Raw genomic sequence first — 21977 nt, 5'->3', positions numbered from 1 at the left:
TGAGCGGCGGGGGAGTGGGAACCGGGGCAGTGGGCGGGGGTGTGCGCGCTAGGAGGGGGCCGCCCAGTCCACCTATATGCGCCGCAGCCGGGCTGACGGATGCCAGGAATTCCCAATGAGAGGCGATGGGGGGAAGTTTGGGCAACTCGGCCTGGCCAATGGAGAGCCTCGGGAGGGCTCTGCCCCTTCCCCCCGCCCCCGCCCGCCTCGGCTCCCGCAGCGCGAGTGTGTCCGCCTAGCTCAGTGTGCGTGGAGATTAGGTCCCAGCGCCGGCCCGGAGGCAGGCAGTCCGCGAGCTCCAGCCGCCGCTGTCGCCGCCAGCAACAGCCATCGCAAGCAGCGCCGCGGCGGAACCCGGCGCAGGGGAGCTAGCCCGGCCCGCCTGCCCAGCCCAGCCCGGCCCGACTCCCTCCCCACGCCTGGGCAGCAGCCGCCGCCGACACCCGGAGAGAAGGTGGAGGAAGAAATCCAGTCCCTAGCACGCGCGCACCATCATGGACCATTATGATTCCCAGCAAACCAACGACTACATGCAGCCCGAAGAGGACTGGGACCGGGACCTGCTCCTGGACCCGGCCTGGGAGAAGCAGCAGAGAAAGGTTAGCAGCCGCCTCCGCCCGCCACTGCCCCCAGTCCCGACCCGCTCAGCCCGCCGCGCTCCTGGTTCCCGGCTCTGGGCTTTGAACCGGTTCCGGCGCGCACGGGAGGGGGCGGGGGCCGCGCGGCCGCTGCGAGGTGGGGTGTTGGGTTACAGGCGCGGGGCGGAAGGGGGAGCGCCCCTGCCCCGGAGCCCGCGAACGCCCGGCCTGAGCGCTGGGAGGTGGCGCCGCCGGCGGGCAGGTCGCTTTGGGGCCCGTGACCCAGGCCACCCCGCTGCTGCCGCAACCGTCCCCGCGTGGGCTGAGCGCGAGGGGGGTGCTCGGAGGCTGGGGCTGAGACTGAGACCCCGGCTCGGTGGCTGCTTGCTCCGGATCGATTTTCCCTTCCTTCCCCGCCCCCGGCCGCCTCTCCATATGGCGTGCGGTGGCAGCGCGCTTCCTGGCCCGCCCTGGGCTCAGTACCTGAGGGACAAGCTGCCCGGGACCTGCGCCCCCCAGCTCCAGCCCCAGCCCGCAGGCGGAGGGGAGAGCGGGCGCGGGAGGGATCGGCGGCCGCCTGCGGATCTGCTTGGAGGTGGATCAGCTGGAGTGCGGTTGGAGCCGAGAAAACCGGGGGGCGTACGCGGGCTCCTCTGGGCCCTGTGGGGGCGGGGTCAGGACAGCAAACCGTTTTATTGCTTAACTCAGTAGGTTGGTAGCTGCAAGCCCCAAATGGGCTTGCGTCTACGTTCAGCCCCTCCGACCCCCGCTCTTTTCCTGGGGAATGGCGAATTTGGGCAGCTTGATTCGAGTTGAGGGGCTCCAGGGCAAGGGACTGTCACTGGGGATATTTGGAGACCCCTGCTTAGCCACGGAGCTGCATCCCAGGCGCCGTGTGCGCGGTGCGCGCTCCGCTACGGGGGCTGGGCTCGGAGCTGGCGGTGGGACCCGGGCACAGTGGCCAGTGGCAGGAAGAGGTCAGAAACCACTCTTGCTGGTGGGGGCGAGAGGGCGCCCCAACCCTGCGGCTGCTTCCTGCCTGCGTGGTGAGCCCTTGCCCCAGGCGGCCACGTACCCTGAGTACCCCCTCGCTCCCCTCCTCCCCGCTGCCCGCTCCCATCCGGTCCCTCCCCGTTTCACAGCCCCCCTCCACCCCGCGCTGATCGGGGAATGGGGGGGGACAGGATGGCGCGTCCCTCTGGATAGTGCGGTTAGGGCTGGGCTTCAGGGAGAACGCTCATGTCCAAAAATGGTAACATTCATTCCCTTTTTTAAACTTAAAAGGGGGGGAGTTTAGAGAGCCGACTGAAGTTTTTTTTTCAGCCAAAGGCATCCTGTATTAGCTCACTCAGGAATCCTAAGCCCTGAAACGGCGCCCTTTTACTCACTTCATCAGACAAGCAGAGGTAATTTAAAACACACACACAATGGGCTTCCTCAAAACGGGGCGACCTGGGGCCCCAGTGCCCAAAGCTGGGCCTGGACCTGTACAGCGACCTACACTGCGAGGTTGGAAGTCCCCTGACTTTGAACCGACTTCTTTGTAATGTGGCACTTGCTTAAACACACCCTCCACCTCTTCCTGTCGGCCCCCTAGGGAGAGCTGGGAGTTGGGGGGCTACCTACAGCCTCCCGTTTTCTTGGCTTATTTCCTGGGACCTTTGAGCTGTTGGTAGAGCTGAAAATTGAGTGGGTAATTTGGAGATTCTTAGCGGGGACAAGGCAGGGGACTCTTAAAATTTCACAGTGCAGCCTTTTTGAGAATAGATTTTAAACTGGACCAGAGATCAGAGTGGTGGACGTCTTGGGGTCTCCTGTGGGGATTAGAAGAGATGTAGAAATCCCTGCCTAGGAAGCACCTACTTTGTACCTGGGAGGAGCAGGAGTGACCAAGCTACCTTAGAATCAGGCCCCTGTAGGGACTGTGAGACTAAGTTCCTGGGCAGACACTGAGCGTGGGCCTGCACATAGTATTCATGTTACCTAATGAATGAAGGAGTGGACTAAATGTAATTGGGGAGAAAAATGTAGATTCCCAGAACTCTGACCTGGGTGGGTGTGCACCAGGCCTCTGGGCAGTCAGGTAGGAACAGATCTTCTGGGAAATTTGGTGATCTAGAGGGCAAACCCAATAGCGCCAACAGCTGGCATTTGCTGACATGTGCCAGGCACTGTTCTAATCACGCCGTGTTGATTGTCTCAGTTGTTGTTCCCAAGACCTCTGTGAGCCAGGCACACCTGAGGATGAGGAAACGAGGGCCAGGGAGGGAAGTGACCAGCCCAGAGTCCCGTGGGCTGGGGTGCAGCCATGTTCAAGACAGGCAGCGTCCCCTCACTCGTCCCTCTTTGGGGAGGGAGGCAGGAAAGCTGGGCCTGGCATCCTGAGCCGGAGGATCTCTGGACCAGGGAGAGCCAACATCTGCTTTTTGGGGGTGTTAATGGGAGGGAGGCATGACAGAAAGAGCTCTGGGCCTGACTCAGAATATCAGGTCTAAGTTCATTTGAACTGTCCTTAATTCTGTAGGTTATCTTTTGTGGGCCTCCATCTATAAAATTTCTGCCCTGCCTAGTTCTCTGCAGGGTGGTGGGGAATCTAAGGAGGTGGTTTTACATGTGGAGGTAAGACTTAGAGTAATTTGTTGCTTTTGACACTCTCTACTGAGTGTGGGAGGTGGGAGCTGAGTGGAGGAGGACATTAGTGCACACTGTGATACAAAAGTCACTGGGTGGGGGGAGGTGGCAGAAGACCCTCTTTGTAGCCCTGGTGCAACCTGGCTATTTGTGAGACTTTGGGCACGAGTGTGCGTTTCATTGAGCCTGTACCTTCGTTAGATCATCTAACAAGTACTTTGTGGGCACGTCCTCTGTGCCAGGCACGGTTCTAGGTGTCGGGGATAGGTCACTGAACAAGACAGACCAGGTCTCTGTTCTTGTGGGGCTTCCATTATGTTTTCTCATCTGAAATGGGAGCACTTCTGCCCTGCCAAGCCCTCGGGGCTCCTGCGCGGATCAGATGAAGTGCCGTGTTAGGAAATGCTTCCTCGGTGAGGGGACGGCAGAAGTCTGCGCAGGCAGGAGGCATGACTCAAAAACTGCTTCGGGTTGGCCGTGGCTTGTTCCTTCTTCAAAGAATGCTTCAGTGCAGAGTTCATCGGCTGGTCTCCCTGCCTGCAGACACGAAATGCAGTTATCTTGTGGATGAGAGGAATTTCCCATACTTCTCCAGCTTTTGTCATCTTCCTGACCCTTGAGGCTGAGCTTTGAAGCCACTTTTTTTCCCCCTCCCCTCCCCTGGACCCACTTTTTCTGGGGCAGCTGTTCTTTCCAGGATGACCACAGCCCCAGTTTATGTCCTCAGGTGGCTCTCGCCCATACCTTTATGTGTATGTGTATTCCGAGTGTCAAGCAGGCTGGAAGAACTCGACTTGGAGTAGGATCCTGGCTCTATACCTTCAGGCTTGTGACCTTGTTCCTCTCTGAGCCTCCAATTCCTTATTTATAGAAAGGAGCTAATACCCATCTTGCTGGGTCGGTTGTGAGAATATATGTAAAATGGCAGCTTCTGCTGTTAGATTGTGTTCTCTCCCTTCCCTCTGAAGTCCTGGAGATTCTGGTTTGGTGTGTACTCTCATAGGTGCTAGCCCTGGGGCTTCTTACATGTAGGAGCTTAATCAATATTTGTTGAGTGAATGGATGTTGAAACAGAGAGGCAGCCTTGGCAGCTGAATGAAGGTGGTTGCGAATAAGGCCCAGATCCCAATTCCTCACCCAGGTCAGGCCAGTCGCAAGAAGAAGGGGTCACCTTGTTCACGCTTGCTTCTGGCCAGCGAGACCATTGCAGGAGCTAACGAAAACCACCCAGGAAGGTGGAGCACTGCGAACAGGGGAGGGTCTCCGTGGGCCAGTTTACCTGGGGAGGAGCAGGGCATCAAAAGCCAGGGTGACAGCCTGGTGGAAATAAAACCAGACAGAGGAGAGAGTGGCTGTCATCTCCATCCTCAGACCCCTCACTGTTCTGTCCTTCCTGCTTTGCTCCATGCCAGTGTCCTCGGAGGCAGGGACCCAGCTTGTCCTGGTCTCTGCTGAAGGCCTAGTGCCTAGCACAGGGGCCTGTTGCAGGTGGCCTGGTCAAGAAATAGCTTTGAAAAATTGATAAATGGCATCATGTGTGGCTCCAAACTCCAGGCGGGGGTGTGGGGATAGTGATGAAATGCTTTATGTTCAGATGACTACCCCATTCTGGGCTGTTCCCGGGCTCCGGCCTCTGCAGATAAACATACTGTGGCTCCAAATTTTGGCCTCTCGCGACTCACCAGCTGTTGCGATCTTGGCGAGTCACTTACCTGCTCCAGGCTTGATGTAGCAATGGGGCCATGGGGCTAATAATGGGTTCTACCTGACATAATTGTGTGGGGGTTTAATTAATGTCTACAGGGGATTTAGCTTCGCACCTAGCATATAGTGAGTGCTCAATAAATGTTAATTATTTAGGGGAAGCAGAATTTCTATGATCTCTACCCTGTAGGCATTGTGACAAGACATGGTACATAAACCCATCTTTGGAGGAAGCATGATTGGCTATGGGAGTTGTGTCCTTCTTGATCTCTGGCCCTGAGTTCAGCTCTGGCTCATTCTAAGTCACTTAATCTCTCTGGTGTAGACTTCCTTGCTTGTCCTTTCCCTACTTCCTGGATATCAAGGATGCAAGGATGGATGTTAAAGTGCTTAAAAGCGGTGTCAGCTTGTATGGGAAAATGACCACACAGTATGAATTCCCCGTAAGAGCAATTTAGCCCCGAGGTCTTCGGGTGAGGCATTCTGTTCTCTGGGCCTCCCCGCCCCTCCCAGCAGTCGACCCAGCCCTGCTTTCCCCAGGACCTGATGCAGCTCCTTCCTTTGCAGACCCTGTTGCATGTGGCTGAGCTGAGAACAGGTGCTCACTGATTGGCAAAGTGACTGACAAAGTCTGAGGAGAGACGGAGCAGGGAGGGGGGGCCCCGCAGAGGCCAGCTGGCCCCCGACCAGGCAGGTGGGGGCGGCTTCTGGCTGCCACCCAGGCTGTGCTAAGACAGGCAGGTGTGAAGAGGCCTGGAGCGCACTGGGAACCAGATCTTCCAGTTTTGAGGAATAGTGGGACCTTGAGGGGCTGTTGGGGACACTGGACACTGAGATGGGTTTGTAGGAGTGGGAGGCCAGCAGGCTCCTGTAGGATGTGTGGACACCTGCCTTCTCAGGAGCAAAAGGCAGAACCTCGTTCCTCAAGTCTGACTTCTTGGGAAGGTGCTGCAGGGCTGTGTTGGATTTGGAACTCCCCTTTCCATCTTCTCAAGGAAGGCCTGGGGCAAGGCCCCTGGCCAGTGGCCACAAACCATAAATCTGGCTTGAGGACTTGTCACACAAGACCTGGTGCCTCCTGGGAATCTGGAGCCAGGGCGGGGCAGCCCAAGCCTGGAAGTGACCTAGTCACGGATTTGCTACTGTGTGTCTCTAGGAAAGAGCCCAGCCCTTAATAGGGTAGGAATGTGGATGATTCGTCCTTGTGGAGTCAATCAGTGGAGGTTAATTAAACCCCCGGCAGGTGTCAGATGCTCTATCTGCTCTGTGGAGTCATGGAAATCACGGTTTAGGTAGAAGGGCGAACCAGCAGGATGCAGAATCACACCAGGCTGTGCCAGCCGTGGTCAGAGGGATGGCCGAGACAAATGCCACGGCCACCAAGGCCAGAGCCCGCACTTGGGCCGGGGGTGGTGAAGGTGGAGAGCTGGTGGGATCTGGGCTGCATCTCAGAGGAATGCAGCATTCAAAGAAGATTCTGGGAAGCCTCACCTTCCCCTGGCAGTTAGGCTGTGTGTGTGTGTGTGTGTGTGTGTGTGTGACACAGAGTGAAGGACAGAAGAGGGAAGGGGAGAAGCCCAGAAGGGCAGAGCAGAGCAGCAGTGGGGACACCTCCTCCCGTTGTCTCCCTCTTATTCTTCTTTTCCATTGGTTTTGCCCCTTCCAGAGCTGATCTCTCGCCTTTCTGAGAGATCAGAAAGGCCAGGCCAGGCTGTCTGTACAGGTCACGGGTTGAGCTCTCAAGGCACGCACCTGTGCATAGGTGTTGTTGGGCTCATCCCAGCCAGTTGACCCCACCTGAGCTGCCCCCAGTGTGTAACCACCCATGGTTTCCCTAGAGCTGGTGTGGAGCTGAGGGGCCCCTTCCCAGCGACCCTGCTTTTGTTCCCTCCTGAGTCTGGCCAGTGGGCCCACACCTCTGCACGAGGGGCCCTGGACTGGGCTGGGCTGGGCTGCTCACCAAGGGTGCTGCAGCCGCCACAGCGCATCCGCAGAGATGGTCTGGACAGTTCTAGCCTGTGGCTCCCCAGGACGCTCGTGGCAGAGAGGCTGCAGGCAGAGGACGCCCCTGAGCCTGGTTCCTTGGTTCTGGTCAGATGGGTCGTTTCCAATTAGACTCACGATTCAGCCCCAGCTCTGTCTCCATCTGCCAAGGCACCAGCGTCCTGCTACGTAGTATTTGCCCAGACCTGGCTCTGACTGAGGCAGAGAGCCTTGGCATGGTGGGGGCAGGAGATCCAGCACACCGGGGCTCAGAGCCACCCCGGAACACCCCGCGTCATTCCTCTTCATACACAACCAGGGTTTCCCACCTGTTCCCAGACTGGCATCAAGTCCATGCTCCTGGAACCCTTCCTTCGCAGCAGGCAGGGGCAAACACGTGCAGGGGTTGGCCAGGCCCTCTTCCCTGCCTCCCCAGCTTTCCCTCCTGTCATGCCCTGCCTGGGGCTGTCTGGCGAGATTGGATATGTGGGTGCTGTGAGTCTGGTCTGGTGATGGGGAGGCCCCAAAGCCACATGTGGCAGCATTCATGACCCCAGTTTGCCCTCTCTACGTGCCCCATTCAGCCATAAAAGTTTAAAAAATATCTTTCTCTTAAAATGTTTTTAGTGGCTCCCCTGAGTGCATGCCAGGTATCAGCATGTGTCTGAAGGACTGTGCGTGGTACGTGCGTGAACACATCTGACCCTGTAAGGTGGGTCCTACTCTTACTTTACAGAAGAGAGAACTCTTCCAGGATCACACAGCCGGCAAGTGGTGCAGCCTGGCTCCAGCGTTGCACTCCTCCTCGACTTTGCTGCTTATACCACAAATGCTTGCGTGGGTTTAACCCAAGACAAATGTATACAAACAAAACCCCAGTGATGGAAATGCTCTGGAATTAGGTAGTGGTGATAGTTGCACAACCTTGCGAATATACTCAAAACCACTGAATTGCACACTATGAAGGGGTGAATCTTATGGTATGGAATTATATCTCAGTTTTTAAGAGGTCTAATACCAAGTAATATCAAGAAGGAAATGACAATTGCCTATCACCCTGCCTCCCAGAGGCGAACAACCTGGTGGGATATTGTCCTTGTCCCTCTACCCTTCCTTGTGTGTCCCCTCTCCATCTTGCCTGCTTGGACTCGAGGGCTGGGGGTCTGGGTTCCTGGTGAGGGGTCCCTGGGGGAGGAAGATGAGCAAAAGCAGTAGCTTCTTGCAAGGCATGATGTATGATGTGGCCCTTTTCTTGGAAACTGCCTAAGTATAGATCACGGGTAAGCACAGGCACACGAAAGACAGGGTGGGTGGGGGCAGGGGGTGGCTTTCATGTCCCAGTCCTTGCGGAAATTCCTGTGGACCTGTGTCTGTAAACCCTGTTGGCCTGGGTTTGCTTCTCACTATCTGGCATCGCCAGGGTTGGTGGGGTGGGGTCCAAGTGGGGCAGCTTTCCTCAGGGTTCAAGGCAGGGAAGGGCGGGGGAAGACCAGGGGTCCTCCCATAGGAGGCAGCTGCACCACTCTTGAGGTTGCCTAGCAATAGTGGGGAAGGTGACTTAGCCCACTACAGAGGCGGGAGGAGAATAAAAGGCAGCCCGAGGATGGAAATCGGGTGTAGATGCAGAAGATGTGGTTCCCCTGGAAACTGCCTCCTTGGGCCTTGGCTACAGAGGGTGACTTCTGGGGCTGGGATCCATTCCTTCTCCACTGAGAGGGAGGGGGCTCCTCCCTAGGCCTGTCACCCCCAGAGTCAGAGCTCGGGGACTTAGGGAGACCCTTCTTGCATGGGGACCGTGTGTTAGACATGTTCTGTCAGTGGCCCCATTTAACACTGACAACAGCCTTGTATGTGGGATGATCACACTTTATAGACGAAGATCCTGAGCTTAGAGATATAGAACACTCACTCCCAGCTGCGCAGCAGGAAGGGGCTGCTACCCTTGGCTCTTTAAGGGAACCGTTCGTTTTGGTTAAAAGCATTTCACAAGCGCAAGATACTGGGAGGTGAGTGTAAACACTGTCCACCTCTTGGGAAGGGGAGAGAAGATGAAAGAAGGAAGGCTGGAAGGGAGAGTTATCTGTTTTACATCAACCAAACAACCAACCAGCCAGTATTTATTAACGATGTCTTGGTTTTCCAAATAAGTAGAAAGACTAATAGTTCACACTGTGTGGAGATTGAATGGTTTGGATTATCTCGGTATGTCAAACAACCCTTTGAGGAAGGGACTGTTAGTTTTCTTGTTACAGACAGGGAAATTGAAGCTCAGAGAAGTTAAGTAACTTGCCCAAGATTGACCAGCTAGTAAGCCGCGTTATGAACGAACGTAGGCAGATTGACCTCAGGACTCTGCTTTTAACCAGAAGTACAGACACACCCTTTGCTATTAAGGAGTTTCTGTTTTATTTGGGAGGTAAGGCTTATATATAAGTGAAATAATAGGAGAACAGCTCAACGTGGTGTTTAATCAAGTAGTCATTACATGATTCATGATTTTTAACATTTATGCGTTCACGTGTGGTTTTCTCTCCATTAATCATGGTGAGCAAACTTATGAGGTCTTATCCTCATTTAACAGACAGAGAAAGTAGCTCAGAAAGGTTAAGTGATTTTACCAGGGTTTCTGCTGCAGCCTGACTCGGGTTGAATCCAGGTCTTTGATGGGAGGGTCTGTGAGGTTAAGGGGCTGGGCATAGGCTTTACTGAAGCTACTTTTCTTGGTTATAAAGGTAGTGGAGAATGCAAGTTGTATTTCCCTGCAGTTTTCAGTAGAAGAAGTAACTGTCAGGAATGGACTCCAGTCCCCTGAACCTGGAGGGCACTTCCCACCTCTGTTCCTTGTGCCCAGTGGCCTTTCCTAGCGCTGACTCCAGCTTTTGAAGACTGGCTTCCCTCCTTTAAGATTCTTTTTTTTTCCCAAAAGACATGGTCTTGCTGTTGCCCAGGCTGGAGTGCAGTGGCACCATCATAGCTCACTGCAGCCTTGAACTCCTGAGCTCAAGTGATCCTCCTGCCTCAGGCTCCTGAGCAGCTGGGGCTACAGGTGGTCGCTGCCACACCCAGCTAATTTTATGACTTTTTTTTTTTTTTTTTTTTGTAGAAATGGTGGTCTCACTATGTTGCCTGGGCTGGTTGCAAACTTCTGGCCTTAAGTGATCCTCCTGCCTTGGCCTCCCAAAGTGCTAGGATGACAGGCCTGAGCCACTGCGCCTGGCCCTTTAAGATTCAATAGCACCTTCTGCTTCTCTGCTGTTTTCAGTCCTGTCGGTTTCACCTGTTCTGTCCTTCCCCTTGTTTGGAGTCTTCCTCTGTGTTCACAAGGGGAACCAAACAGACTTTGAACCAGGTAGTGAGGCTCTGCTTTGTTTTGATTTTAAAAGCTTGTGCACGTGAGACCCACAAAGTTTGTGGTTCTTGTGTAAGCCTTAAGACTGCTAAGGAAGTTGGTGAGGGAAAGTTTGGGGGCTTAAGTTGGCTTTTGGCACTGTGGGGTTGGGAAGTTTTTGAGCCAGGCCAGAAGACAGCATCCCATGGGAGGACAATACTATTTCCTGACCCCCAACTTTGAACCTTCAGGGCCTAAATCAAAGGGTCAAACTCAAAGGCCCCAAATGGTTCAGCTCAGGGCAGAAAAGCAATCAGTTGGGGGAAGGGAGCTTCCTCTCTGTTACCTTGTTTTTCCTGTTTCTTGGTGGTTGGTACTTGTGGGGCTGTGGGGCTTTTCAGAGCGTGGTCACAGGCCTGTGATTTGAGGCCAGGCCCGGAGTTGTAGGGGAGCATTTTTATGGGCGAGAAGATTTATTTTTAAAAAGCCATCTGCAGAGCTGATTATAAGTGATGGGAGTAAGACAGAGAGTCTGAGCTCTATTTTCAAATCATCTGTAGGTGAAATGACAGGAGGGGAGGCGACTTCAAGGTGGGCAGGCTTATGCAGGCCGGTCCCCTAATGGGACTTGGCTTTCCAGGCTGGAAGAAGCACCAAGTGTGGGTGGGACGGGTTGTTACAATCAGACTTTGTCTTTTCTCCTATGTCCCATGTGGAGATGTCCACGCCTAGCAGCTTGTGGCTTGGGGGTGGAGAGAGAAGAGCTTTTCATTCTTCTGGGTCAAGTCCCCACACCGGGAAATAGACCCCTCCCACCACCCGATGTGAGGGCTTGGCCCCCGGAAAAGGAGAGCAGCCTCCGCCAAGGTCGTCTTTCTTGACGCTCATGTCTGTCCGGGTCTGTGAGTGAGTGTGGGGTGTATGTCTGTCGGTGTTGGGCTGCGTGTGTCGCTCTGGCTCCAAGAAGCCCTTCTGTTGTTTTTGGCCACTGCAGTGACTTTGGCAGAGGAGTGGCTCCCTTTCAAGCACCGCAGACATCTAGATAATATATAATGGCTCCTTCCAGTAGAGTTCCCGATATTTCAGAGGGGCCTTTCTTTCCAGGAACCCAAAGTGCTTTTCCAGACTCTGCCCTGGGAGCTGGGAGATGGAGGAGGTGGCTTATGAACTGTGTTTTCCTGGAGGCGGGGAAGTGGGGCCAGACCCCTGGTTTCCTGCCCTTCATCCAGGATACTGGTGGTTGGGACTGTTTGGAGGTATCTTTGCATGCATGGTGCCCTGAGGCTTCTTATTAGAAATTTGGATATTTTTCCAAACTGTAGCCCTAAATGAAAGTTAGCTTGCTTTCTTTTTTTCTCTCTCTTTTCTTCAACAGTGCATTTAGAGGTTCCTTGTACATAGTTTTGTTTTTTTTTTTAATTAAGGAATGCCACAGTGGGCCTGTCTGCCACCCCCTTAGTGAGGCTGCTCGGCACAGGCAATGAGGCCGCAGTAGCACCCAGAGGTGCCCAGCTGGGGGACCAACCCCTGCTGCCATTTCCGCAGAAGCCACTGATTTGGGAGAAAGCCCAGCTGAGGCCCACCTTGCTAGCCCAGGGCCTACTTCTGGGACTGTGGAGCCGCGCACCCATCCTCCCCTGTCCCACCCCACCCCACCCCTGCATGAGCCAGCCTGGTGCTGTGCTGTGGGCAGGCACATTCCTAAGTATTCTATAGATACTAATTTAACTCTCACAATACCCGTATAAGATAGCTTAGTGGGAGGTGAAGGACATTTGAGAGTATTTGGAAAGACCTGAAGTTTCAGGTGGTTACAGCAGGTGTTTCTAGATTTTCTGATCTTGAAGCCAGTTCACAAAAGACCTCCTTGGCTTCAGATTTCTATTCTGAAGAATAGTGCATAGAGTTGCTGCTCGGGGTTCTTCTCCGGGATCCCACTCCCTTCCCTCGCTGGAGTGAACTGCCATCCCGAGTTTGGTGTTTTTGTTCCTGTATAGTTCTTGCCTGTGTAGTTGTCTGTATTGCTGTGCCTGTTTTAAAACTTCATATAAACGGTGTCATCATACCCAGCATGTCTGTCCATTGCTGTTTTTGCTCCCGCCTCGCTGTGCCCTGGAGATGTTGGGGTAGACGGGGGGGGGGGGGGGGGGGGGAGCGCCGCCTCCCGTTTCAGAGCACTTGCCCGGGCCACACAGCGCCTTGCAGGTGGGACTAGAGCACAGCTTCCTGCCTCTGCGGTGGCTTTCTCATGTCACACCTGCTGTTCTGTGCCCAGTTGGAGTTCAAAGACTTGCTGGTGTTTGAGGAGGGAGGGCAGGAGCAGTCTCCATGTCTTATTTTGTCTCCTCCCACATGTTGTTGGCACCTGGCCCATCCCCCTGGGTCCCTGCCCCCTCGCCTGCTGCCCTCTTTTCCTGGCACTTGAGAGTCAGGTTCTTAGGGACCCACGCCACTTTGCCATTTATTTTTCTCCTCCCAGGGTAGCAGTTGTGCTTTTATTACTTCTTGATGAAGCAAATATGTAATGACAAAAAGCTATTGTGAATTTGGGAATGCTTCTAAATGAATTTATATTTTAGGGCTCGCAGCAGCATCTTGCACCATTTGGAAGCTGGTTGTGCTCTGCAAGACGGGCTGTGCTCTGGATAGGAGGCTTGGGCTGTATGTAGAGTTTTGGAAGAGGCCAGAGGTGGGGTGCCATGGTGAGTCCCACTTGGCCAGACCACTCCCACGCCCCAAGGGCAGCTGGCGGATTCCCAGTTATGTGGCCCTTGTCCCCTCCTGGTTTCCCTGCTCTTGCCTTCTCCTACCCTGGCTTTCAGCCACTCAGCCATCACCTTGCCCAGTTACCACTTGGGCTGGAGAGAGCTGGAAAGGACAGATGTGTGGCAGCCTGCTGGTAGCCCTCATTCTACTTTCTTTGGGCACGGTTGTGAAACTCTAGGCTCTAAAGACATTTGGAAGATTCTCAGCAGATGCCACCAAACTATGACTGGTCTGAGGCTACTTGGGGCCCTAGTAACTGACTCCTCAGGGGCCTCCCTGGCCAGCTCATCCCAGCTGCCTGAAGAGCAGGCAGGGTGAGCTGAGCTGGGTGCTCACCGCTGTTGAATGTTGGTGAGCAGTGATGGTGCGGCCCTGGGACAGGGGTTTGGCAGCCACAGTCCAGCAGGAGATGTTCAGCAGATGCTGAGGGGCTGGATGGTGATGACGCAGCCACGGTGTTGGTTCCTGGGGCCCAGGGCAGAGGCCTGGTTGGCTCCCAGGGACCCAGAGGTGTGCCCCGGAGTCAGGAGGCTAGAGGCCAGGGAAGCCGGCTTTGTGACTGGGATGCGGTCAGAGCCTGGGATGACCTTAGCCCCTGCCACTCTGCTGTGGCCGCTGCCTGGGCTGGCACCTCCGATTGCAGGCTGGTGGGGAGCCAGCGCTGGCCTCCCAGCTCCCTATTAGGCAGCCCAGCTGCGCTCTGTCCTCTTTTGGTCAGCTGCCCCCTTCAGAGTCCTCTCCCAAGGTACTGGCCGTGCTGACACGTCCCGCTACACCCTGCCCCTTCCTTTCTGGAGGGCGAGGTTATTGTGTTTGGCTGGGGCTCCTGCTTCAGAAAATCTTAGGGAGTTTCTGGTCCTCTTGTGTGGGTTTGGGGACCTCAAAGGAAGTAAAACCTGGACCTTGGTTTTCCTTCTCTTTCTAGTTCCCCGGCCGAGCCGAGGGTTCTGTCTTGAGTGTGGGACGTCAGCAGCTGCTGTCTTTAGCCACAGCATCCCGGGGACTGTACATCTAGACAGAACCGTGGGGCCTCCGGCTCGCCACAATGTGGGGTCCAGCAGGGCTTCCGGTTGCCTACCCCCCTTAATGTTAGGACTTCAGGGGGTGGCATTTGGGAGAGAGATAAGTGTGGACAGACTGTCCTTTTTGAACTAATAGGCCAGAGAGCTGCTTGGCAGAAACCTGTGCTGTCCCCTGGGAGAGTGAGGAAGGGTTGGGAGTTATGTGTCTCAGGAGACCCGAGGACTTGCGTTAGTGCTGCCTGTGGCCACTGTGATGCTGGCAGGTCACACCTGAGCCGCACCTGTGACCCAGGCGGCTGGGTTGTGGGGCAGTGGTGGCTCTATTCTAAAGGCCTTATGTGGATTATCACACAGAGCTGGTCTCTAGGGGCCGAGGCAATGCCAGCATTCTGCATTTCTGCCCTCTTGGGGGGCTCTTAGCAGAGTCCAGCGTTTCTGGACGTTGACCCCTGAGCTTCCCAGCCTGGCCCTAAAGCTAACTATTCTGCAAACACAGCTTCTTATCTTTAGGAGTCTTCTGTGTCCTCAGCTTTCAGGAATTTGTTCTCACCCTCTAGGGAGGGTGTGGGTGGGGCCAGGTGCATGCACTTCCCTTGTAGACCTACCCAGAAGCCAGTGCTCTGCCTCTATCGGGCCCTGCATTCACTCTGACTCTGAAATGCCTGCTTAGGGCGTGCCCGAGTGGGAAGCCAGGCCTTGTTTGGGGCTAATGAAGGGTGCCTTAGCTCTGCCTTCCAGCCTGGATGCTCCAGGTGTGGTCTGGGGCAGGTGGGGGTGGCTCGGGAGGAATGGGAGAGCATCTCTGCCCACTGCAAGGTGGACTGTTCATAATCGGTCTTTTGTGTAGGCTTGGCTGGCCCATAGGCCTGGCGTGAGGGAGGCCGCCTGCCTGTGGGCTCAGCGGGTCTGAGGAACAAGGCTTTCAGCCTGGAATCTGCCCAAGGGACTTGTGCCAATAGGTGGCCTTGTCTTTCACTTGTTTACTTCCAGAGCCCAGCTCTGGCCCGTTTCTCCCTTGCAGCAGTTTGAAGAAATCAAATCATAGAATGCCCAAGCCAGAAGAGACCTACACTGTCACCTACCCCAACCCCCTTAGATGAAGAGACTGAGGTCCATAGAGGTGATCTGATTTGTCCAAGGGTACTCTGTGTGAGCTCATTCCTTGTGTGGCTGGATTTGGTAAGGGTTCTGGGTACACATAAACCATCTTCTGAAGTCATCTTGCAGGTGGGCTCAGAACACCTGCAAATACACACACAGGGTGAGCCTCTGTGCTCTGAAGGCAGATGAAGCTGCTGGGGTTCTTGCAGAGTGTGGGTGGTCAATTTCAGGTGAATTTCACTCATGCAGTGCAGCTGTACCCTGCCAGGGTAGTGGTGTGGACAGATGGGCCCCTGGATGATCCAGGGATTGGCTCCTGAGTTTGCAGTTTGCACCTGCTGTTTGCAGTTGAGGAGGGGAAGGAGAAATGAGCCTGAGGGACAGAGACAGCCAGGTGGTGGCAGTGGTCTTGGTATTAACAGTCAACACACTACCGCATGCCCAGCCCTGTGGCAAGTCCTCAATATGTATTAAACCAATGAATCATCACAGCCACCTTAATAAGAAAGGGTACTTTGACATTTTTATTTCCACCTTACAGAAGGAACTGAGGTTTGGAGAGATTAACATGCCCCAGCTCACACAGTGCTTAGGAGGGTAGCTGGGCTCTGCCCCCAGGGCTGCCTGGCCAGGGCCCACACTCCTAACCGCTGCCTGCTTCCTCTGTGCTGGGTCGTTGCTGCTGGCGGCAGGCACCCTGACCAGAGAAGGGAAGCCCCTCATTAGAGAGAGAACTGAGTCTCCGCCCTCCTTGGGCCCCAAACACTTCTCTCCTGATTTGCACATTCCTGAGAAACCAGGAAGTGGCCCATCTGCCCTGGAGACTGAAGTCCCAGGGCTGTGTCGAACAGTAGAGGTGGGCGGCTCAGGGCCAGGTGTGGGGGCTTTTAACCCACCTCTCCATGCTACCCTTTCCCTTCTCCTGCCCCCCCATGGCACCCCAGACACTGGCCACCCCCAAGGACAGTCTTGGGATGAGCCCTGCTGGGCCCTCCCTCTGGGCAGGGCAGCTCTTCCTTGCCTTCCTGGTGACACCTTCCTGGTGTCACCGGCCTGTCCTTTGTTGGCTGCATCAAGGTTGGGTCGTAGAGGTGCTCCGGGCCTGCGTCCCCGCATCCTTGCCCCCGCTTTGTTGCAGGCTCGGGCTGGCTGTTTCGCAGACATCATCTTGTTCCATCCTCACGGCCAGTAGGAGGGATTAGCCCTGTTTACAAGTGTGGGAATCAAAACCTCGAGAACGAAATAACTCACTCAGGCTACTTCAGGGCAGACTCAGATCCACCCCCAGGTCTGTGGGGCTAAAGTGCCACACACCTGCCTCACAGAGTGAGCAGAAAGTGGCAGCTGGCTCAAGGAAACAAAAACAAAGTCCTAAAAGGATGACAGCACCACCACCACCACGAAGAACAAAACATTTTCCAGCCTGGCTACAGCATTTTTGGGCTGGGAGGGCTGGGAGTGTCAACGCTGCCAGCATTTTCCGGGCTTGGGCACCTCTGACCTACCGCACTGTGGCTGGGTTTGGGGCTGGGTCATTGCTCAGAAAAGCTCCGGTGGGTGAGCACAGTGATGCAAGGATGGCCAAAGCCAGTCTGAGCCTGTCCCTCGAATCTGGCCTTAGGCCGCTGTGATTTCTTCTTTCAAATAGAGTTTCAGTGCCCATTGTCACCTAGGCCTGTTGACAGGGGCCCCTTGAGCCTGGAGAATAATGATAAGGATGCAGGTTGTGTGGTAGGTGCTAGCTCTGCTGATGCTGCGTGCCTGGCGCCCTCCTCCTCAGCTTTTTACATAAAAGTACCAGGACAAGTGCCTGCCATGTACAAACCCACATAATCCTCACAACACCCCTGAGAAGTGGGCATTGGTATCCCCCATTTTACAGGAAGGAAAGCGGAGGCCCAGAGAGGTTTAGTAACCTTCCCAAGGTCCTGCAGCCAGCAAGTGGCAAAGCTAGGATTTGAATTCAAGGATTTCCAGTTAACAGGACCATGATTCTCCTGAAGACAGGGACCTGTGTGTGGCCTTTATTTCTACCCCCAAAGCTGGCATAGCACCTGGTACCTAGTGGACTCTTGGAAAAGTTGTAGTGATAGAATGGACAGTGCTGGAATCCTGCCCCGTGTGGGCAAGTTGCCTTTAAGTTGGAGGGATCGTGTGTGGTTTCCCGTGGGTGTGTGAGGTCGGCAGCAGCCCTGAGGACCCCTTGGCTTCCTGCAGCCACTTGCTATCTGGGTGGTGGGGGAAGCCCCTATGCATGGGGGCCCTCAAGTGCAGGTGGTGTAGGCAGGGCTCCCTGTAGTCCAGGAGGGGCGGTGCTGGAAGCCCCTCACTAGCTGGTCCTTGCTTTGGGAGGTCAGCCTTGCCTTTATGTTACAAATGCTGTTAGATACTTAATAAGATAGCAGGCACTGTAGAATTTTCATAAAGTTATCAACTCATGGGGGTATGATTCTTATTTCTCTCTTTATTCATGATGCATGTTAGCTGCATGTGTGAATGAATGCATTTTAAAATTTTTATTGTGGAAAATTCACAAACAGGAGTAGAGAGAATAGGGTGGTGAATTCCCGTGTACCTGTTACCCGGCTTTGGCAATTAGCAACAGAACCTGCCTGTACTATTTAACCATCTGGGCCATTTTATTGACACTGAGATTAGTGTGCTAGCATGAACTGCTAGGATACTCTCAAGTGAAAAAGGACAAAGAGATGAAATGATATTATAGTAGGAACCCAAATCCACCCTTGTGTCGCCACTGCCGGGCATGTGGCAGGTACTCACCTGAGCATTCGGGCTAACCGTACTCAATAACTGGCCAGGTGGTATTGGGCGCCAGCCCCCGGATACATGAGATTCTCAAACATATACACTGGGGCTGAAGGTACCACAGCTGGCCATAGTTCATCCACTCAACTCGTGTTTACTGTGGATTGTCTTTTTTTTTTAAATGACATTTCAAACGTAAGACAAAGTGCAGAGAATAGAAAAATGAACACCCTTTTGCTTGCCACCCAGGTTTAACAAATGTTAATCACTCACTCTTTCCAGATAAGGGCCAGGTGCATGGTGAGAGACCCAGGCACTGGCAGTTTCCTTGTTATATACAAAGATGTCACATCCGGTATAGGGAAGCGAGCCCAGAGGAAGGCCCCAGCCCAGCCTGGAGGAGACAGGTGGGACTTCCTGGAGGAGGCGACTATGTGAACTAAAAATCAAATCTAGAATACGGTAAGAGTGAGTCAGGCTAAGGGGGTGGTGGGGCAGGGTGCGTGGGAGGTGGGTCCAGCAGAGCGTGACCGAAGGCGAGAGAAAGGGTGTGCGAAGTTCTGGGGAGGCAGGGGCAGGGGGTGCATGTGAAGGAGTGGGCAGGGAGCAGCTGCAGGGAAAGCTGCCTCGGGGTGGGCAGCAGGGAAGGCTGGTGAGTCAGCGGAGGGACAAGCTCTGGTCATCATCGGGGCAGCAGCAGGTGCCAGGCTTGTCCTGAGACCTGCTCAGCGCATGGCTGTCTCAATTAGACACCACACGTTGAGAGGATTATAGACCAATATAATCCCATGTAGAGAAGCCCACAGGGCAGGTGGGGATGGGTGGAAACCGAGTCAGGGGACTATTTGAAGAAGCCGGAGCTGCTTGGAGAAGGCTCCAGGCTGTCATTTGGAAGTGGGGCTGTGTTGGGTAGGCCCAAAGCCGGGGGGAGGGCGGGAAAAGGACTCGGTGGAAGTTGTGGGGAGATGGAGTCTAGCTCAGAATAGAATTTCTAATAGTCAGCCTTCCAAAGAAGGGCTGAACTGTTGGGGCGTGGGTTCCATTGTCTTGTGTGTTGGAGTAGACTCAAGAGGTGCAAGTGGGTGGGGTGGGTGGAGGAAGGAGGACCCTGTATCGCCCAGCCTTCGAGGTCCCTCCTTCTGAGATTTCGGCTGGGGAGGGCAGGTTAACTGACCCGTGGGCACAGGCAAATGGCATTCCATGGAAGGCGGCTGTGGAGGAGGTGCTGGCCCGTTGCCATGGGAACCTTCTCTGCTGTGGGTTTCCAACTGCAAGGATGCCCTGGAAGGGAATGCGCTCACTCCACCTGCAAGGTGATGAGTCAGCCCTGCCTCTCCTGCCAGCTCTCCCGGTCTCGGCAGGAATTTGAGCAGCAGACCCTGCCTCTACCCTCTCCTCAGACCGCCCATGCTCCCCTGCCCTGGCTGTGGGCTGTTGTCATTAGAGGAGACACTGGCAATAAAGGCAGCCGCCAGCCATTCTGGCAGCACTGGGGACCCTGACCCGGGGAAGCTGCTAGCCCAGTTGGCCAAACCTTGGCCTGTGCAGAGGGCGAGCCATCCTGGCGGCCACCACCACTGTGCTGGGCCGGGGCCTGCAGTCCAGGGGTCTGGGTGGATGCTGAGGTTCTGAGGGAGAAATGAGGCTGGGTGTGAATGTCGGTTGGTCAGGTGTGGGTAGTTTCTGGAGGTGGATGAGGAAGGCTTCCTGGAGGGAGTGGCATTTGATCTGATGCTAGAAGGCTAAGGAGCAGCTAGAGTCCTAGGCATCTGGAGGCTAGGGGTCATGGCCCATGGCTCTTCCTCCTGTGCTTTCTCCCAGGGGTCTAGTTGTGAGCGAGCACACAGAATATGCCCACTGGCTGGCAGGGGTGCAGGAATCTCACACAGCTTTTTCAGGGTACTAGCCATCTTCCCCAAGACCCTAGGAAACCCACTCTACCATCCTTAGGCCCGGTCCCTAAGTATCCAAATGGGGGCTTATAGCCTGTCCCCACCCCCGGTTTGGTGGCCCATGTGCTGACATTGGAACGCCCAGGGAACCCTGCATTGCTAACCACTGCTCGCTTACTTGCTTCACTCAATGGGCCTCCGTTTCCATTTGAGAAGATGAACAACCTCAGGGGGAAAAAATGACCATCTTAACCCTATCACCTACACACAGCAATTTTTATTTTCATAAACCTATTTTTGTTTTTGTTCATGCCTGTGTTATTTTGATAGCGGTAATCATAATGTATGTAAAATTTAGTTCTGCTTTTTTATTTCTCCCCTTGGCATTTTATCAAAAGCATTTTTTCTTATATAGCTACACAGCCTCTGTGTTCCTTCCCTGGAGAAAGTGAGATACAAGTGCAGAGGTTGTTGTATAAATATATGTTTATTTGTGCTTTCCTGCCTCTTTCCAAAAAGCATTTGAGGTGGGTACATTAAAAGACTTATGTATGACAGTTTTAAATTAAAGTTAGGTGATCTAGAGCTTTGTCACAGTGGGGGTGAGGTAATTGTCCAGAAAACAATGTTAAAGAGGTTAATTTTTTAAAAAACTTTAAAACCCCTCCCCCTGCTTTATTGTGGCATAATTGACAATTAAAAATTGTATATATTTCAGGTGTAGAAAGTGGTGATTTGTTAGAAACATACATGTCTTTATTAGACATGTGCATATTGTGAAATGATTACCACAATCAGGTTAATGAACACATCCATCACTTCACATAGGTGCCAGTGTGTGTGTGTGTGTGTGTGTGTGATGAGGACACTAAGATCTCAGCAAATTTCAGGTAAATGATATGCGGTTGACCCTTGAACAGGGCAATTTTGAACTCTGCATGTCCACTTATATGCAGATTTTTTTTCAATAAAAGTTACCCTGAGTGTGCCTGCCTCTCCTGCCTCCCCTTCCACCTCTTCCGCCTCTGCCTCCCCTGAGACAGCAAGACCAACCCCTCCTCTTCCTCCTCCTCCTCCTCCTCCTCCTCGGCCTACTCAATGTGAAGGTGATGAGGATGAAGGCCTTGATCATGATCCACTTGCACTAAATGAATAGTAAATACATTTTCTCTTCCTTAGGATTTTCTTTATTACATTTTCTTTTCTCTAGCTTACTTTATTATAAGAATACAATTTGTAATACATATACAAAATGTCTGTTAATCAACTGTTTGTGTTATCAGCGAGGTTTCTGGTCAACAGTAGGCTATTAGTAGTTAACTTTTTGGGGAGTCAAAATTATATGTGGATTTTTGACTGATCTGGGCAGGGGGTCATTGCCCCTAACCCCTGAATTGTTCAAGGGTCAACTGTAGTATTATTAGCTGTAGTCACCATGCTGACTGAAAGTTTGTGGCCTTTGACCAACATCTCCCCACTTCCCCTACCCCCATCCCTGGTAACCACCATCCTACTCTCTGCTTCTGTGATTAATTTTTTTAGATTCCACATAAAAGTGAGATTATACAGTATTTGTCTTTCTGTGTCTGGCTTATTTCACTTAGCCTGATATTAAAAGATGTTAGTTTTTTATTGTTTTAAAAATAAATTTTTTTTTCTTTTTTTAGAGACAAGGTCTTGTTCTGTCACCCAGGCTGGAATGCAGTGGCGTAACCATAGCTCACTGCAGCCTGCAATGCCTGGGCTCAAGAGATCCTCCTGCCCCAGCCTTCCCAGTAGCTGGGTGAACAGGCATGTGCCACCGTGCCCAGCTAATTTTTTTTATTTTTTGTAGAGACAGGGTCTTGCCGTGTTGCCCAGGGTGGTCTCAACTTTCTGTCCTCAAGTGATCCTTCTGCCTTGGCCTCCCCAAAGTGCTGGAATTACAGGCACGAGCCACCATGTCCAATTAGAAGAGGTTAGTTTTTATAAGTCAGCACTGACCCTAGCTCTGAGCTTCCTGGCAGCCAAAACAAAAAGGGATATTGGAAGTATCACAGTGTGTATTTCCTAGTAAAAGAAATAATATCACTTCATGGGAAAGAGACACTTTTTGTAAGCACTAAACGCTGAGGACTTTACCATTTTAGGAGGGCGGTGCAGTAGGTGATGGAACACACAGAAACCTTTTTTTGTAGACTTAGTTCTTAAATCAACTCCCAGTAAA

At 53.5% G+C, this 21977-nt stretch overlaps 1 protein-coding gene across 21 annotated transcripts in view; it reads left to right on the top strand.

The window, feature by feature from the left end:
- Nucleotides 1-227: 227 nt before the first annotated feature.
- ACTN1 (actinin alpha 1) overlaps nucleotides 228-21977 on the top strand; it is a 93629-nt gene continuing 71879 nt past the window's right edge. For 16 of the 21 annotated variants that reach the window (XM_069488217.1, XM_069488209.1, XM_069488192.1 and 13 more), the window contains exon 1: nucleotides 228-599. In XM_069488217.1, the coding sequence (XP_069344318.1) occupies nucleotides 495-599 (105 nt within the window). In that variant the 5' untranslated portion in view covers nucleotides 228-494. Of the gene's footprint in view, nucleotides 600-1301; nucleotides 1625-21977 lie in introns of those variants that run through there. The other 5 variants (XM_069488155.1, XM_069488096.1, XM_069488226.1 and 2 more) reach the window with 3 other exon arrangements.

The sequence above is a fragment of the Eulemur rufifrons genome, chromosome 2, assembly GCF_041146395.1.
Source record: "Eulemur rufifrons isolate Redbay chromosome 2, OSU_ERuf_1, whole genome shotgun sequence".
Lineage (NCBI taxonomy): Eukaryota > Metazoa > Chordata > Mammalia > Primates > Lemuridae > Eulemur > Eulemur rufifrons.
The sequence above is the reverse complement of the archived record's forward strand: the minus strand, read 5'-3'. Positions and strand labels throughout refer to the sequence as shown.